The 19,056-nt window shown below is 37.8% G+C and overlaps 3 protein-coding genes across 3 annotated transcripts; 1 reads left to right on the forward strand and 2 right to left on the reverse strand.

Annotated features, from left to right (window-relative positions):
• Positions 1 to 5,991: 5,991 nt before the first annotated feature.
• On the forward strand, positions 5,992 to 7,483 carry LOC113312506. Its single transcript, XM_026561256.1, has 3 exons — positions 5,992 to 6,016; positions 6,778 to 7,074; positions 7,154 to 7,483. Exons 2-3 carry the CDS (start codon positions 6,790 to 6,792, stop codon positions 7,481 to 7,483), a joined length of 615 nt encoding a protein of 204 aa, XP_026417041.1. The 5' UTR covers positions 5,992 to 6,016; positions 6,778 to 6,789.
• Positions 7,484 to 7,922: 439 nt separating this feature from the next.
• LOC113312507 lies at positions 7,923 to 9,090 on the reverse strand. The gene is made up of 2 exons (XM_026561257.1): positions 8,734 to 9,090; positions 7,923 to 8,309 (listed from the first exon to the last, which is right to left on the reverse strand). Exons 1-2 carry the CDS (start codon positions 9,088 to 9,090, stop codon positions 7,923 to 7,925), a joined length of 744 nt encoding a protein of 247 aa, XP_026417042.1.
• Positions 9,091 to 9,667: 577 nt separating this feature from the next.
• LOC113312508 (protein MAINTENANCE OF MERISTEMS-like) lies at positions 9,668 to 12,704 on the reverse strand. Its single transcript, XM_026561258.1, has 5 exons — positions 12,429 to 12,704; positions 10,856 to 11,812; positions 10,519 to 10,776; positions 10,087 to 10,416; positions 9,668 to 10,014 (listed from the first exon to the last, which is right to left on the reverse strand). The coding sequence occupies exons 2-5, from the start codon at positions 11,810 to 11,812 to the stop codon at positions 9,673 to 9,675; spliced, it is 1,887 nt and encodes a 628-aa protein (XP_026417043.1). The 5' UTR covers positions 12,429 to 12,704; the 3' UTR covers positions 9,668 to 9,672.
• Between the last annotated feature and the right edge of the window lie 6,352 nt (positions 12,705 to 19,056).

The following is a 19,056-nucleotide window of genomic DNA, read 5'->3' on the forward strand; positions in this document are numbered from 1 at the left end:
ATAACTAACTATTGCAAGCATATTAAGAATTTTGAGTCAATTTTATCTTGGTAATTGGATCTCGAAATATATAACCAAGCTTAATGAACATTTGTTCATACTTGATGAATTTTGGTTAAGAACAATTTATGGTTCATAATCTAAATCGTGATTCAAGAATTATCATTCGAAAATCGTCTGGAACAGTGATATGTGTCATTGATGTTATTTGGGAATGTTTTGAATTGATTTAAAGAACTATTGTAAATCTGGATACATGACAATATGCATACCAGCTTACATACCGGTGAAAACTGTTATAGGTCCGGAACCGTAGTACATGTACTCAGTACACGTACCAAAGTAGTTATATATCGATAGTGATTTATTGGTAAGCATACCCGGTACCCATACCACAAAAAGTCAGTGAACTCGTGAACCTGGAATCGTACGCATACCTAATATGCATACCGAAAAAAACTATTGGTTCTGAAACCAGTGTGGTATACATGCCCAGAACGCAAACCGAAAAAGTTCTATTCCATAACTTATATTTGTCTTAAGGGTACACATACTCGGTACATGTACCATGACAAATATAGTCACGAACAAGGTTGAGTACACGTACCTGGTACATGTACTTGCCTTGTCGATTATTTTCAGATGCACATAAAATTATTTTTCTAAGATAATTGGCATTTGAATAAATCTTTAAGAATACTGTATAAACATGATTGATTACATTATAACCTATGAGGTTAGCTAGACTTTGTCTATTGATATCGATATCCAGTTACACCTTGATCCATTGGTAAAAACAGAAATCACCATAGAGGCTTATCTGTGGGAGGAAGATTAGTTTAAAGTCTTCAATTGAGTTGAAGCAACTCTTAGAATGTAAAGGACGTCAGGTAAGGGATTCATTTGCACGGAGTCCTGCTGGGATTCAAGAGGAGTAATGAACATGACTGTAATTGAATTGTTGTGAGGGTTTAATTCGGTCTCAACTACAATCCAGTCCGAAATTAATTGGTAGTAGGCTAGTGTCTGTAGCGGCTTAATACAGTTTGGTGTTCAAATCTGGACTAGGTCCCGGGGTTTTTCTGCACTTGCAGTTTCCTCGTTAACAAAATTTCTGGTGTTTGTGTTATTTCTTTTTTCGTATTATATTATTTATCTTTATAATTGAAATATCACAGGTTGTACGTAAGGTAGTTAATATCGGTCGTATTGGCCGATATTATAGGTTTTTGTTTGTACCGTGTATAAAATACACAGAAGTCCCGCTAATCAAGCCCGTGACAGAAGAATCCAGAAGTCTTGTTGCCCAAGTTGCTTGCATATCAAGTTTGTATCATAATAAGGGTATACATAACTATGTAAATACATGTATCCTAAACCCTAAGAGGATATGGAATCCTAGGTTAGCTAACCATACGATAACTATTGTAATCTCATATCAATACAATACTCTCCCTATGGGATTCCTCCGTGGATGTAGGCAACACTTGTTGAACCACGTTAAATCTTTGTCTTCTAAATCGCTTTCTAACCGTAATTCTCAATAATCATCATCAAATCATCGTGTTTAGTGCCTAAAATTAATTTTGGGTGCAATCAGTTTTTATCGTATATCGGGAAAAACCTTTACGATATCTAAAATATCGGCGATTCGAGGATTTAACGATAAAAACACTCATATCGGCCGGTAAAAACCGGTATATCGGGTTTACTGATACACTGATAATATCGATAAGGGTAATTTGGTACAATAAATAATTTAGATCTGAGAATTTGTAAACATAACCCTTCTTACTACTCATATTTTTCTTATGTACCCTTTAATTTGTACTATGAAGCTTTTGATCTTGAGAATTAATGCATTATATGACACCAATTTTTTTAGGTTGAGACATTTATAAATATTTAGAATTTTATTCTTAATGATGTATCACCGATAAAAACCGATATAATTTTTTGTATAGGTGTATCAGACTCGGCCGATACGATACCGATATTAACTACTTTGGTTGTACGTAAATCAATCAAAGTAGATACATCCATCCTTGTTTGTTGGATACGACTTGATTGATTCTTGGAATTGATTTTTGAGATAGTCCAAGAACTCTCACATGTATATCAGGTTCATGGAATTGGTTCTGTCAACTTTCTGATTGGGAGATAAAGAGATATAACTATGAATATTATTCCTCAATTGAGATTCTTTAAGTTGAACTCTCAGAATTGTATTTATGTTTTGTCTATACAGGTTGCCTAAAAAAAAGTTGGTGGTGTATTTTGGTATCCCCAGTGTTTTCACTATGTTCACTAAATGGAATGTGAAGTATGTATTGATTTCTAAAATCTACGTAGATGATATCTTCTATGGGATCTACTCCAAAGAAACTTATCGAAGAATTTTAAACCTCCTTGAGTAAAGAATTTGAGATAAATAATGTTGTTGGTGAATCAAAATTCTTCTTAAGATTACAAATGATCAAAATAAAGACAGTATTAACATCTGTCAAAAATATGCTTTTTAAAATTGAAGAACCTCTATTCAGAATTGAAAGATATGATGTGACATATATGCGGATATTGGTGTTGGTTTCGAAAATGAAGAACCTTGATTCAGAATCGGCAGATGTAAGACATCATCATGTCGATTCTAGGTAAAATGAAACCCAAATATTCAACCTTTTTCCCGTTTTGACGTATGTAAGCTACAAATTTAAGTTTTCTCGTATGGTTTCTAATTTGACTTATATGTCCCATGTTTCTCGAATTTCCAAGAATTTCTTGATCTTCTTCAAACCCACCACATACTCAATCTCTCCATTAACCCTAATTCTCTAACATTCTAACTATAGCTAACATAATAATTACTTTTATAACCAATTAATCATTATAAAATCAGTTGGATACTGAGTTTAATTTTACTTCAAGATGATTATTATTTGTCTTACGTGATACAATACTGATACAATACTGGACCTCAACTCAACCAAGTTGTTTTAGTCAGTCTTGGTGTTTTAGTCCCAGTCCAGTCTCGGCTAGGCCTGCACAGAAACCGAACCGTAACCGTAAACTGAACGGTAACCGCATTAATCGAACCGTAACTGCACCGAACCGATAATCCAACGGTCGGTCACGATTTTAATTTTAATAACCGTTAGATTTTCGGTTCGGCCAACGGTTCCACCATTAACCGCACCCTAACCGAACCGAAAAACCGATATATGGCAACCGTTGATCTAATTATATCACGACCATCCATTTATTCCCCAAATACAATAAAACCTAAACCCTAATTCAGAAACAATCAAACTTTTCTTTTCCTCTCTTCTCCACTCCAACAGCGACAACCACCATTCACCGCCTCTATCACCGATTCATGAAAAACAACCCCACCATCACAAAAACAACAGATAATATGTATGAATGATTTATGATTAATCACTTATGTTTGAAGGATTTAGATTAAATCACGGAAGTTATTCTCTAAATAGGCATGATATATCTTCTGTTTTGAGTTTGGATTTTGGTTACTGTTTTTGCTTAATTTTTGATAAATAATTGGATCTAAATTTCTTTCTGTTTTTTTTTTTTTGAAGTATCATGTTATGTTTGTATTCTTTTACAGGAAATTGGATTTGTTATTATATGAAGAGAGAAAGAAGGTATGGTTGTGCTGATGGGAGTAAAAGATAAAGAGTTTTCAGACGGTGGATCTGTTAAGGCGAATCGTGATCAATTAACTAGTTCTGATTTTTTGAGGATGGAAGCTTGAAGGTTGATGGGTAGGTAGACCGACTTTGTTTTACCGCAAGCGCACAGTGTCAAAAAGAGCACACAAAAGCAAGCACAGTTTTGTTCCCTCAAGGAGTGCGAAAACTACTAATTAATATCAAGACCTATCCAATCAAATTCAATATTTTCAGAGATTGTTGTACTAAGAAAGTAAAAACAAATTGATTCAAGCAAGTTTATAATAAAATGTAATCAAAGATGTAGAAGTATTAGGGCTACGGAATCCGTTGTAAGCTATATTTACTTATGTTCTATCACAAGGTCTCGAATTTACTCGTGCGAAGTTGCAAACCTAGCTACTAACACACAGAAGATATTTCGTTTAGGGTTTATAGACAAGAGTTGTCATAAAAGATTGTTTGTTCTCAACCTAGAAGGTAGACATCCCTAGTACTAAGCATACATGGCATACATAGTCTTGGAAATGATCATAAAGCAATTGTTATCAAGGTTATATATGGACTAATGTTCTGGAATCCAACTATGTAGTATACAAGGCATAAAACATGAAAAACTCATAAAACAATCATCTCAAATTAGAGAAACACAAACATGAAGTTAAGCTTTTATTTTTGAAACCATTGTTTAAGAACACAAGCTATATGACCTACAAGTTCATCCTTCACCCTAATGAGGAGTTTAGCTAGACATGGTTCTGTTCAATGCCATAGAAAATGATAAAGAGAATATTAAACTAAGTATATGAATAACAGAAAGCAAAATAGCTACCTAGTTTTCTTCCCTGATTACGGCCTATCCTCGAAACTGCGTCAACTGGAGTATATATATAGATGCTGTGAAGAGTCTGATTAAAACCTAGTAGAATTACCCGACCCAGTTCAAACACCACCAATATCCAGCTTCCAAATTCAGGCCACGACCAGATCCCGGCTAGCCACCTGACATAATCCACATTAACCTCTGAAATCTGTATACAATTAACCAACTCAGGGCCAACATTTGTTTACTGCCAACTGCTTCTCGATCAGGACCAAAATGCTTCACAAGTGCCAGGCACAGCCGTATAACCACTTCGCTACCTGCTACCCCCATCACCGAATGCTTAACTTACTTAATCACCACCAGCTCCATTCCCTGACCATTTACGTAGCTCCATCCAACCACAGCAGCTCATCTTCTGTGCTTCTAAATCTCGGTCACAGCTGATTGCATAGCTCAACCAATTAGAATTCCAGCACCATTTCAGCCGACTGCCTGCAACGTCTCCAGTTACTGCACTCCATCTCGCCAGCAGCTGTTCAGCCATTGACAGCAACCAACTTCAGTTTGCATAAATTCCAGCCACAACACCTTCAATTCCTTGTTAAGCTTGACCCAGCGCCATCATCACAGGCAGTACCACCGTCTTCACCTGTTGTTGCTGCTGCGTTTGTTCTCAGTCGAGAACATTCAAGTATGCAGAATCGCAAACAACCACCACGACCAACACCAGCTTGAGAACTCGTTGCCATTCATTACCTCGGCCAATTTCAGTTCAACCCAAAAATCCTTAAAATCAATTGATGTTGCTGTCTTCAATTTTACCACGGAATTCATCTCAGGACTTCATCCTTGTTCATGAAAACACGTCACTTATGTCGAATTTCAGACCGCTCAATAAACCCCAATTCCATTTCTCAATTACACCGAAACAACAGCAAACAAACCCCCAGAATCCGTCAATCGAACTCATGGAATAAACCCCCATATTAGATCCATACACGACCAACTATCGAAAGACTGCAGCACCAATTTGACCACCGAACACCACCAGTCTCATTCTGGTTCCTACCCTAAGTTCTTAATGGACTTTTGTCTTCTGAATCATGTCTTGAAAATGATAGAAAGCACTCACCAGATCCACTGATGTTGCTTCAAGAACTGGTGCTTATGAATATGGGAGAAAAACTTGGACTCCATCTGCTGAGAGACAACGAAGAAGACACAAGACACTATCTCTGTTTGATTGCAATTGCTTGGAGTTAAACTGATTTCAGATCCCCTTTTTCTCTTCACTGGAATGCCACCAGCTTCGTTGAAATGAGTTATCATTTTGTTTTACTAAAAGATGAGAAAATACTACAGACAAGGTGTGGTAGAAAAGATTAACACGTCACCCCACTTGGTTCTTTAACCCATTAGTGACTTTCACGTGCGTAAGAGCAACCACAGTCATGACCAAATTTGGGGACTATACCCAAATTTGGTCCCAAATTCAGCCGCAGTGGTACTGACTAAAACCATATTTAGTCCAGTTAATTAGGGTTTGCGACCAAATGTGGTCGCCAACCCAGACTAAAATGATTAATAGTGGGACGGAAGTATAGTGGGCGTATGATTTCAGACGGAAGTATAGTGGACGCTCCACATCGGGCGTACGTATAAATAACGTATGATAATGGGGCGGATGTATATAGAGCGTTTGAGTTAGGCGTTATTATAAACACCGCCGGGCCATACGTAGATAAAACCTACGCCCCATAGCAGACGCAGTTATTAAAAACGCCTGGTTTGGACGCAGTTACTAAAAGCGCCTGGTCCGGGCGCATGTATTATGACCGTATGCGGGAGACGGACGTATTATTAACGTCTGTGTGAGACGCATGTTTTATGGGCGTATGAGTGAGACGCATGTTTTATGGGCGTATGAGTGAGGCGCATATATTACGACCGTATGGAGTGGGCGCATGTTTTAGAAGCGTCTGGGATGGGCGCATATATTAGGACCGTCTGGAGTGGGCGCATGTTTTACGAGCGTCTGGGACGGACGCTCGTATTATGAGCGTTTGTTCGGAGCGCATGTATTACGAGCGTCTGTTACCAGGCGCATGTATTACGTGCGCCAACGGTTATATTTTGGAATTCTGATTTTGGTTTTCTGATTTTCCGACCGTTTGATAGATTGCAACGGCTCTTTCGTATATCTATATATAGCATTTGACAAACTTATTTCTGCATAATCTTATCATTTATAATTTCTATTTCAAGAAATATAGAAATATGGCACCACGAGGTCCCAATTTTACAACAGAAGAAGATACAATGATATGTAGAATCCATTTAGCCATATCTCAAGATTCTGCTACCGGAACCGATCAACCAGAAAGAGTATTATGGAGTCGGATCAAAGATAAGTTGGAAGAAGCCCTGCCTTGTAAACCAAAACGTACTTGGACTTCTATCCAGAGTCGATTTCAGGGAATAAGTAGACAGGTTTCACTTTATTCTGCAAAAGTGTTGGAAGTTGATGGTGAATATCATAGCGGATGGAATGAAGTCTTGAGGGTAAGTAATCGTCAATTTTTGCACCCTTAATAATTATATACATGTAATTGGAACTGATGAGTATTGAAAATAATAACAGGTTGAAGAGATAAGAAAGCGATTCAAAGAAAGTAATGGTAACAAAAAATTTAAGCACGAAGAGTGCTACGAAATTCTAAAAGATAGTATCAAATATTCAGGACGGTCGACGTTTGTGTTTGATTCAGGCCAAGAAATGGAAGATTCTCAGAGTGGTGAGGAAAACGCTGATATTGAGGAAACAATTCCAGGCGAGTCCAGTGATGATCTAGATATTGGAGATATAGAGAACACACGTAAGCGTCAGTTGGGGAAGAAAGCATCGAAACAACAAAAGAACAGGGAGAGCAAAATCCAATGCCCAGGAGGAAATGCTAGAGGATATAATTAAGGAGCAGCAAAGTTTCAATGAACATTACAAAGCACAATCACTAATGAAGATGGGACAGAGACAAGCTGAGTTTGAAGCAATACAAGCTAAGTCTGCGGCAAAGTTTGCGGCGAAACAAGCTAGGCAAGAAAAACTCGATTTAAAGAAAGAAGCGGACGATGACTTGGCCATAATGTTGAAGGATGTCTCTACATTGGACACCTGTAACAAGAGAGTACTTCGAACTTCGAAAGATGGAAATACTACAACGCAAAAGAAACCAATCTTAAAGCATGACCGAATTAGTTGAACCTTAATATTTATCATTAATAAAAAAATTAGTGAGTTTTAGTCAATTTTAGTGAATTTTAATTTTTATATGATAAATAGTACATTAGTAAGCAACGTTACAACATATTTTCCGATGAAGAAATACGATACAACATATTTCCATCCCAACTTAATAATTATCTCCAAAATTTGACCATATGTGTTCGATTAAATCTTGACGCAAGCGAAAATGTGTTTCTTTATTGTGTATAGCATGACGCCGATGTGCAGCTCTCATTCTGGAAAGTTCCTCAGTACCTACCCTCGATATATTCACCGGTGCCGACCTGCTACGTGAGTCATATTCATGTGGCCAATCACCGGGAAGACGCTCATCCTCCACTATCATATTATGTAAAATAATAACCGTTTTCATTATATAGGCAAGCACATCCGGGTTCCACATTCGTGCAGGTTGTTTGACAATGGCAAATTGTTGTTGCAGTACACCAAATCCACGCTCTACATCTTTCCGTGCTCCCTCTTGCATCGATGAAAATTTATTTTTTCGGTGTATCTGGTTGTTTAATGGCCATCACAATAGTAGCAATCTGTGGATAAATGCCATCACCGAGATAATATCCCATATCATATGCATGCCCGTTTACTTCAAAGTTCACCGGTGGTGTTTTCCCGTTGATAAGTTTTCGAAAAATATAAGAACGATTCATTACATTAATATCATTGCAGGAGCCGGGCATACCAAAAAACGCATGCCAAAACCAGAGATCATGTGACACCACTGCCTCTAGCACAATACTTTCACTCCCTTTATACGCGGTGTATACTCCTGATTCTGCTGACGGACATCTATCCCATTTCCAATGCATACAATCCACGCTCCCCAGCATCCCAGGAAATCCCCTGTCTTTGTTTTCTTTCAGCAACAGTTCAACATCACCCGCAGTTGGTGAGCGTAAATATTCTTTCCCATATAATACCACAATCGTCTTGCAAAACCGACGGGTTGCTTCTAAAACGGTGGTTTCTCCAATGCGTAAATACTCATCTATTGCATCTGCTGCACATCCATAAGCTAACATTCGGATTGCTGCAGTTACTTTCTGATGAGGGGATAATCCAAGAATGCCACAAGCATCTCTTTTTTGAGCAAAATAAGGATTTCTAGACACCACATCTGCCAATATTCGGTTGAACAATTCTCGCCGCATTCTGAATCTCCTACGAAATATGTTAGCTGGGTAGGTGGGGTTGTCAGAAAAGTAGTCATTCCAGAGAAGTATATCTCCGGCTTCACGATTTCTTGGTATTTTTATACGAGTATGAGACCATGTCATACTTGTAATGGCAGTTCCCAAACTAACTGCTAGATTATTTCGGCTCAATGCAACCGCATCTTCATCTGATGAGTAAAAGCTGTTATCAGAGATCGCAGAAGAAGAAGTAGAAGAAAATTCGGAGTCCGAAGAAGAAGAAGATTCAGCGTTATTGTCACAGTATTCCATTGGAATGTATAGTTTGAGAAGTGATTGGGAGAGTTCGAAGAAGAAGAATATTTGCAGTGTTGGTTTGTATTCACCGAGATATGTAGTATTGGTTTTATAGACACATGATAGACACTTATGGCATTGCAGATTGAAAATGCGAGTGAAAAGAATTGACACTGCAAAGACTAAGACTATAGCTAAAAAGAAGCGACACTGACCGATTGAAAATGAAGGCTTAAAAAGAAATAACACTAATTAAACTACAAGTACCGAAACGGAGGCTGAAAAGAAATCAACATGTCAGAATGAAAATGGAGTCTGAAAATGGAGGCTAAAAAGTAACCCTATATAGAGATAAGATAGGATATTGTGTAGACTTACTGAAAACGGAGGTTATAAAGTACGTATCCAAAGTGGAGGCTAAAAAGTTACTTATTCATCAGTAGGAGTATGCGATGGTGTTTGCCGTGGTGGGATAAACGTCATTCTCGGATGGGGGTTAACAGACGACATTGTTGATGCTTGACTCACTGGAGCCCACACCGCTGGTGGGATAGTTTCAGAAAAACTGCCGAATCCAATAGGGGGACGCGGCGTTTGTTGCATACGGAATTGCATCTGATCCTCCAGGTAATTGTTACGAGCTGCAAGGCCTCGTATTACTTCATCTTTTGCCTTTAAACGTATCATCCTGTCTTCCGTTTCATATAATACAAACTCGCGAAACGCACGATTAAAATCGGCATGTTCTTGAACTAGATTATAAGCTTCAGGCTGTCGTTTAAAAAAAAATAATTAAGAAATGAGATTACCATATATTTTAATATAATGACGGGATGTACTTACGTATGATAATTGTTGTGGTGGTGGAATAGGTACATGCTGAGCAGGTCGTTGAATAAGGTGTTTAACACGGTCACCATCAACCCCGTGTAATTCAACTACCCAATCGACTTTGGTCACGAATTGATGGAAGTTAGTTACATGTCGCCAATATCGCAGATACATATTATATGAAACAGCTTTCACAAACATATTTGCATCTACCCATCCAGCTTCTTTCACAAGTTTTGCTTTCTCATGACTGACCTCGCCAATTTTAAATGGTGGATTTCTAGGAATTCCAAAAGTAGGATGATTTTGCCTCCAAGATCGTTCTCCTAGGTACCACATATTCTGTCAAATTACCAGTAATCAGAGAAAATAAGTTCTTCAACTTAGGATAAAATGATAACTTTGAAGTAATAATGTTCATATAAAAACAAAGTACTAACTGACCTTGCCAATCCAAGTAAATATAACCCTTTTGTTTGAAAGCTCCACAGCCCTGCGACCAACATCAGAGTCAAGAACACCAATGGCGGATTCCCACGGTCTCCATGTCACGATGTCTGCAGTCAACTGATTAAGCGCATTCCTACAGTGAACAATATCGATAGTCTTTTTCTTCGCTTTCCACCGGGAAGTTCTTGGCCATTTTTCTTCACTAGTTGGGTCGCACGGTCTACATATGCCCAGATATTCATATCCCCAAAACTACTCCATCATAACCAACCAAATAAATCAACTGCCAAAAAATATACATTTAAATGAAATAAAATAAATAATAATTTACCTCTAATATTTGGAACGGCCCAGTTAATGACTTCTGTCCCCTACCAGATGCGTTGAGTGCCACATACAATTTTGCAAAAGCAGGACCACCCCAGTCATACATATCAACTGCATTTAGATCCTCAAAAGCAGCTAACCAAGCCGCATCAATGTAGTTCTTTGCATTGGAAAAGAAAAAATTTCCCAAAACATACATAAAAAAGGCCCTCGCCACTTTTTCTGCAAGTTTGTCATCCAAATTAGCTGCAACCAAGATATCTTCTTTGAAATACGTAGTCAAAAATTTAATTGTGATTGCATCTGAAATCCACTGTGCCGGGGGGCGTTTTTTTCCAGAGATTGGGGGATCTTCATAATCTAAGGGTTCTTCTATTTCTGGAAAAACATGCTCACGGACATAATCAAATTTGTACTTGACTGGGTTATACGGAACATCATCCCCAATTCCAATACTCAATCCTGTCAACACTACCCAATCAAGCGGCGTGAATCCCATTTCACCAAAAGGGAAGTGAAAAGTATGCGTTGTATCCCACCAACGTTCAACAAGATAATCAATCACTGGGTGTGATGCTTCTCCTATTTCCATGGCTAATAAACGTCCCCATCCTGCCTTGTCGATAATGTATTTAATTTTTGGACTATGTTTTGTTATCTCCTTATAATAAACAATGACCGAAAAGAGTGAACCACGATGTTGGTACCTGAATTTTGGATCGCTTGAATATGTAATATCTGTAGAAGCGTGTTTGTCACTATCTTCCAGGCAATTGTAGTTATCTAGGGATACCACGGACGGTGTTGTTTCATCTTCGCTATCTTCATCGAACCCGGTATCTGGAACTTCCAAATCTCCAACATTAGGGTCTATTTCAGGCTCCATTGGACCTTTACCTTTGCGTTTCTTATTATTCATCTTTTTTCCTTGTGCAAATCTCGACGTTATTCTGCTCAACATCTGAGCACGATATAAATACAAGTTAGTAATTGTTTTTTCTTAGTTTACAGCATCCATAAGAAGTTCTATTCTATATTATAGAAGATCAAAATTTACAGTATAGAAGATCAAAAAAATTTACAGTAAAGATTATTTTTTATTTACTTACAGTATAGAAGATCAAAATTTTTTAAAGTAAATAAATACGAAAATTACATTAAACGAGTTTGAATCTCACTACATACACCGTCTATATCACAGAACTGTTTAAAATTTTGTATCTCCCCTTGTGTGAGCAACAACAATACATGTTTAATGGATTTGAGTGAACTACTACAGGTGATAAATTAGAATTATTGTATTCTATCAATCATGTTACAGTGTGTTATTTCGCTATTAGATGATGATGCGGAAGTATATAACTAATCAAACAAACAAACTAATCAAACAAACAGTAATCAAACAAACAGTAATCAAATAAACAGTACATAATCAAACAAACAGTAACCTCACGGTATGCTTAATGAAATCAACATGCAATCCACCGATTCCACCCAAACACAGCCTAATTAATCGTAACTTTAATCTTTAATCAAATTATCCAACCAAAAACAGATTACCCCAAAACAAACCATACCTTTAATCTTCAATCAAATTTGCCCGCACCCGATTAACGAATAAGATTAGTCGTTTCTTTCACAAGAACTCGTTTCTCCGCACCCAATCAAATGGCCGTCACATGAGATTTAGGTATTGCCCTAGATTTTTACTTAGGTTTCGTCGTTTTTTTTTCTTCTGTAAAAACGTAGGTTATGTAAAAAGAGGAGGAGAAGAGGATAAAAGAAGTATATATTCAGACGCTCTTTCTAAAAGCGCCCCACACAAACGCTATTTCTGTGCACGCCCCATCGAAACGCACTTATTAACAACGTCCCAACTAGACGCACTTATTAACAACGTCCTAACCAGACGCACTTATTAAAAACGTCCCAACCAGACGCCTCTTTAATGCACGCCCCACACAGACGCTTCTTCAATGCACGCCCCATTCAGACGCTCCTTCTATAAACGCCCCAATCAAACGCATCTTGTATAAACGTCTCACCCAGACGCATAAGCCATTAACGCCCGAAACATATGCACTTTATATCTCCGTATGAATGGGACGCACTTTTAATCCCCGTCCCTGTAGACGCACTTTCCATCCCCGTCCCATATCCGGCGTTAATTATACCTACGCCTCAATCAAATGCGCATTATACCTACGTTTCACTCAAACGCATAATATAAAGCCGCCTAATCAACAAACGTGAATATAATTTCCGTCTGACATCGGGCGTGTGTATAAGTTACGCTTCACCAAATTTGGTGTTCTACCACTGCGCTTGAACACCCAGAATACCAAATTTTTTTGGTTTTTAGTCTTACTTTTGGTATTTGGTCCGTCTCATGGCTGTGGTTGCTCTAAGCCACTCGAGTGCACGAAGAACTCCACCAGACTATCTCCGGGCCGTTAACTTGTGTGGTGGATGTGACTAAATTAACTTCATAACCCACAGTTTCATCAATGAAGCTCTGACTCATTTGGCATTGCAAGTTGCAAGCTCCAATTTAGCTTCTAAGCCATAAATTCTTCCGGTGATCAGATTTCACTCGTAATTCCTGAAAATGACTTAAAACAATATTATTAGCTAGCTAACGAGACCTAGCTAGTATAAATACGGGTATAAAAGTGCCGCACTTGCGTGCTTATCAAAGATCGCAGTGAAATTAGGGCACTTAATTTGACTTACTCAGTGTTTTTCTTTCCAAAGTTTGTTGGATAAAACTTTGTTGCTCCATTTTAATGGTTCAATTGTTGAATGTGTTTGGAAACCACTTGAATGTAATGTAAGAAAACTACTTCATTTTAATGTTCTACTGATTGTACTTCTTTTTTTGTTCATAATTTTCCCATCGGTATAAACCGATGATAACCGCACCGTAACCGAGTAGACTCGTGTCAGTTTAAAACCGCACCGAAGAGTGAACGGTTCGGTTACAGTTTTGATTCTCATAACCGTTGTATGTACAGTTTCGTCAATGGTTTTAGCTAAAAACCGAATGTATTATACTCAGTACAATTTGGGAATCAAGAGTTAATAAAATTGGATCTAAGTTCCTAATGAACACAACTACTAAACTAATCTGCAGGTATTTTCTCATTAATTGAAAATAGAGAAGAGGTTCTCACACATTTAAGGAAGTGAAGACCTAACAACAACGATCAGATAGTCGACACATATCACTATCTAATCGGTCAACACTCAATACAAGACTGACCAATGACTAACAGTTTATAAGAGCACCCACTCAATTAATAAGGGCAGACTCTAGTACTCCATTAGGCTAAAGGACTATGACATTGCCTACTGCTGGAAAGTATCCTTGTCCTCAAGGATAAAGTTGTGATAGTGTGACTTAATGGTAGCAACATCCTCCCAAGTAGACTCCTCTTGAGTTGAATTAGTCCACTGAATGAGCACTTGTGGTACTTTCCTTCTGCCAATAATGATGGTTATGTGTTGTAATACTTTTGCTGGAACCATTATCACTTCACCTGCATGATCAACAATAGGAAATGTAGGAGATGGAATGTGTTTCTTACCAATGTGTTGTTTCAATTGAAACACATGGTGAATCCTGGCCTGATCTGGAAGCTGTAGCTTGTAGGCTACTGGTCCAATTTTTTGTAAGATAGGGAAAGGGCCATAGAATTTGACAGACAGCTTGAAATTCTTCCTTAGTGACACAGAAGCTTGTCTGTAAGGTTGCAGTTTTAGATACACCAAGTCACTCACAACAAAGGTCTTGTCTTGTCTTGATTTATCAGCAAAGAATTTCATTCTTACTTGAGCAGTGTGTAGGGATTCCTTCAGAAGATCAATCATTGCCTCCCTGTCCTTGAGATATGACTCCACAACAGCTACATAAGTAGTGGTTGTTGATGGGAAAGCCATGTGTGGAGGAAGATAACCATATAGGGCCTGGAAAGGTGTCATTTTCAAACTAGTGTTATACCACCATTCAACAAGAGATAACCATTGTCACCACTTACTTGGCTTGTGTCCAGTGATGCACCTTAAGTAAGTTTCCAAACAAGAATTAACTCTCTCTGACTGTCCATCAGTTTGAGGATGATAAGCAGTGCTGATATTCAAGTTAGTACCCATAGCTTTAAACAAGTCTTGCCAGAAGTGACTAGTAAAAACCTTATCTCTATCAGACACAATGGAAGAAGGGAGACCATGCAATTTACCTGATCCAAAAAGGCTTTAGCCGCAGAAGCAGCTGTATAAGGGTGTTGTAATGCAATGAAATGACTGTACTTTGTTAGTCTGTCAACAACCACTTGTATAACACTTTTCCTGTCACTCATGGGTAAACCTTCAATGAAATCCATGGTAATGTGCTGCCATGCCTGCTCAGGGACTGGAAGAGGTTGCAGCAGACCAGATGGAAAAGAGCATTCACCTTTATTCCTTTGGAAAATGTCACATTCAGTGACAAATAAGATGACCTCCTGCTTCATTTTAGGCCAAAAGAAATGGGACTTGGCCCTCACATAAGTGGCTTGGATGCCAGAGTGACCACCAACAGCAGATGTGTGAACAATATTTAAAATTGTGGCTCTTACCCCATTGCTAGCACCCACATATATCCTATTTTTGTATCTCAATATTTCAGATGTGTAAGTATAATGTGGAACAGAGTCTGCAGATACAAGCAGTTAAGCAATAAGTTGTTGTACCTTGTCATCACCAATATAGTTTTGAAGTAAGTCTTGGACAAAATGGTTGAGACATAGATAAGGCAGAGCAAGTTGCAGAAGGAGCTGGTCTTCTAGATAAACCATCAACAACTATATTCCCATTACCATTTTTTTACTGAGTCTCATATTCATACCCCAACAATTTCATTAACCACTTTTGCTGTAAAACTGTGGTGATTTTTTGTTCTAAGAAGTATTGAATGCTGTGATGATCAGTTTGGATAATGGATTTGCTGCCTAGTAAATACTGCCTCCATTTTTGTACAAACTTAACTATGGCTAAAAATTCCTTTTCATATGTAGATAAGGCTCTAGATCTTGGTCCTAAAGGTGAGATGAAAAAAGAAATTGGTTTACCTTCTTGAGTTAAGACAACACCAAGAAAAGTCTCACTTGCATCACTTTCAACAGTGAATTGCTTAGAAAAGTCAGGAAATGCAAGGACTGGAGTTGTGGACATGGATAGCTTGAGTTGTTCAGATGCAGAAGTGGCAGTTGCAGTCCAATTGAAAGAATTTTTCCTCAAAAGATCAGTTAGTGGATTGCAGATTGCACCATAGTTCTTCATAAATTTCCTGTAATACCCTGTTAAACCCAGAGAGCCTCTCAATTCTTTGATAGAAGTTGGAATTGGCCAGCTCTGTATTGCTGCAATCTTGTTTGGATTAGCACAAACCCCAGCAGAAGTGATAATGTGGCCCAAATATTCTAACTGTGATTGACCAAAACAACATTTTGAAAGCTTAGCATATAACTGGTGTTGTCTGAGTAAGGAAAATACTATTCTCAAATGCTCAATATGTTCAGACATGGAAGAGCTGTACACCAAAATATCATCAAAAAGGACCAAAACAAACTTCCTTAAGTAGGGAGCAAAGACTTCATTCATAAGTTCCTGAAATATTGCAGGTGCATTGGTCAAACCAAATGGCATGACTTTGAACTCGTAGTGCCCTGATGAGTTCTAAATGCAGTTTTGTATATATCCATTGGGTTCAAAAGTATTTGGTGATAACCTGCCCTTAAATCCAATTTAGACAAAAACAGAAATCCTTGTAGCTCATCCAACAACTCATCAACAATTGGAATAGGAAACTTGTCCTTAATAGTGATGTTGTTGAGTCTTCTGTAATCAACACAAAATCTCCAAGTATTATCTTTCTTTTTGACAAGAAGAATTGGTGAAGCAAATGAGTTGTGGATGTGTTGTATGATTCCGGAAGAAAGCATTTCTTTCACCAGTTGTTCCACAACTCCTTTTTGAATGTAAGGGCATCTATAAGGCCTTTGGTTTTGGAGGTTGAGAGTATGGTTTCAAGGGAATTGAGTGGTCTAAGGTTCTGTGAGGTGGTAATGAAGTAAGCTCAGCAAAAATATCCTTATATTCAGATAACAAAGGTAATAAAGGTGTAGGTGTGGGAGGGGGTACATGAGTAGTTGAGACTGAAAGGAGATGACCAATGAGGCCATGAGTAGTTTTTTATATAAATCTCTTAACTGCTGAACCACTCATCATAAGTAGTGAAGGTGAATTAGTTATCCCTTGGAATGTAATATGTTGACCATTATGAACAAAAGAAACACTGAGTTTAGAGAAATTAAACTTAACATCACATAGCTTCTTAAGCCAATCAGCACCTAACACCATGTCACAACCTCCAAGTGGAAGTAACCTGAAATCCTCAGTGAATTGATAACCCTGCATACTCCAAGGAAGTTTAGAACAACTGCCAGTACTCACTATTTTCTCCCCATTAACAACTGTAACTAACATATGAGTTGTATGTTCTACCTTGCATTTGAGTTTAGCAGCTAGAGAACAATCTATGAAACTAGTTGTGCTACCAGTATCAATAAGAATAAAGATAGATTGTTGGTCGAATTTTATATAGTGGTAAGAAAGGTTGTCGTTCACTCGGACTTTGTTGGATTGATTTTAAGTTTTAATAAAATAAAAATACTACAAATAAGAAAATATATATACAAATTTTGTCACAGGATGAAGAGAGACTGGGACTCGGGATTCCACTGTTTTTCATGTTCATGGGGTTCATAAATTAATCCTAGACATTTATAGCTTAAAACAAAAGAAAAAATAACTCTATTATTTGCCAAAGTAGATTTCGTAAAACATCAACTGTAAATTACAAGCATAGTGTATCTAAAGCATCTAAGACTAAGCATACACTATCTAACAAGATAACAATTGATTAATAGAAATCATAAATCATTTAAAATTTGTGCAAAAAGTAAACAAGGAATTTATTAAATTACCCCAAGGATGAAATACAGCTTCCTCCGTCGTCCCAGTGATGGATTCTAGCTCCACATGGTGAAAACAAACTAAAATGAATTTTTCATTGCTCAAAAGGTGTTTGCAAGGAGAAAATGTATAAAGCAGTGTGTTTGTAACAGTTATAATTGTTACAGAACCCACTGTTACAAAGAAACACTAACAGACTGTTGCGAACTGGATTAAGTGTTACAGAAATTGTTACAAAGATAACCAAATTTGAAAGTAAAGGTAACGGTTTCTGCGACTGTCTATATGTGATGCTTTGTGTTCTTTCTCATCTTTTATCTGCAACTCGATTCTAAGCCTCTGTTTTCTCCCCTAACTCTCCATCCCCCATATGGTGCCCGAGAACCTATTTTATACTCAACAGGGTCATCCAATCTCTGCATTAACTCCGGAAATCTCTTCATAACTCGCCAGTGAAAAAAATATTCTCGGGAATATTTTCTTCCCTATTTTACCTCCTCACGCGTTGATTCCCTGCCAGCACACTCTGAACAGGTCAATACACGTTCCAGAATATTGATCGAGTCATCAGAACATGTTCAAACTCTTCAAAACCAGTGAAATATTCTTCCCGAGAAAGTGTTGCTCTGTTTACTTCTACGCGAGAATCCAGCCAATTTTAATCGATCAAATCACTCATGATAGTTTTGTTGGGACATATCACAACTACCCAACAGATTTCAGCCATTTAGTCTACCTAGAACTCCTTCAAACTTCGATCGAAAATCACACAGTTATGTTCTTCATTTTCCCGCCAAAATAAAATTCAAAAGAAGAAGATGGGTGCTAAGGATGAATTTGGGCTATGCATAACCTTGGGTTCCCCTTAGCCAAATTTGGGGTCCGCATAGCAAATGTCCTCCGGGGTGCTCCGAGCAACTTTTCGAGCCAAATTTTCCAACAATATTTATTTCCAAAAAAATACCTACAAACACACAAAACACCATAATAAGGACGATAACGAGTACTAACAATACGAAACATTGAGGACAAATTAGACACATAAATGCGTCTATCAAATACCCCCAAACTTATTATTTGCTACTCCTCGAGCAAAACTAATAAATAAAACCGAGTTAATCTCGGGAGGGTTTACCAGAGGTGTACCCACAAAAACGTGACTTCTAATTGGTCACAAGTATCCAAAGAGCT

Source organism: Papaver somniferum, chromosome 9 (assembly GCF_003573695.1).
Source record: "Papaver somniferum cultivar HN1 chromosome 9, ASM357369v1, whole genome shotgun sequence".
NCBI lineage: Eukaryota > Viridiplantae > Streptophyta > Magnoliopsida > Ranunculales > Papaveraceae > Papaver > Papaver somniferum.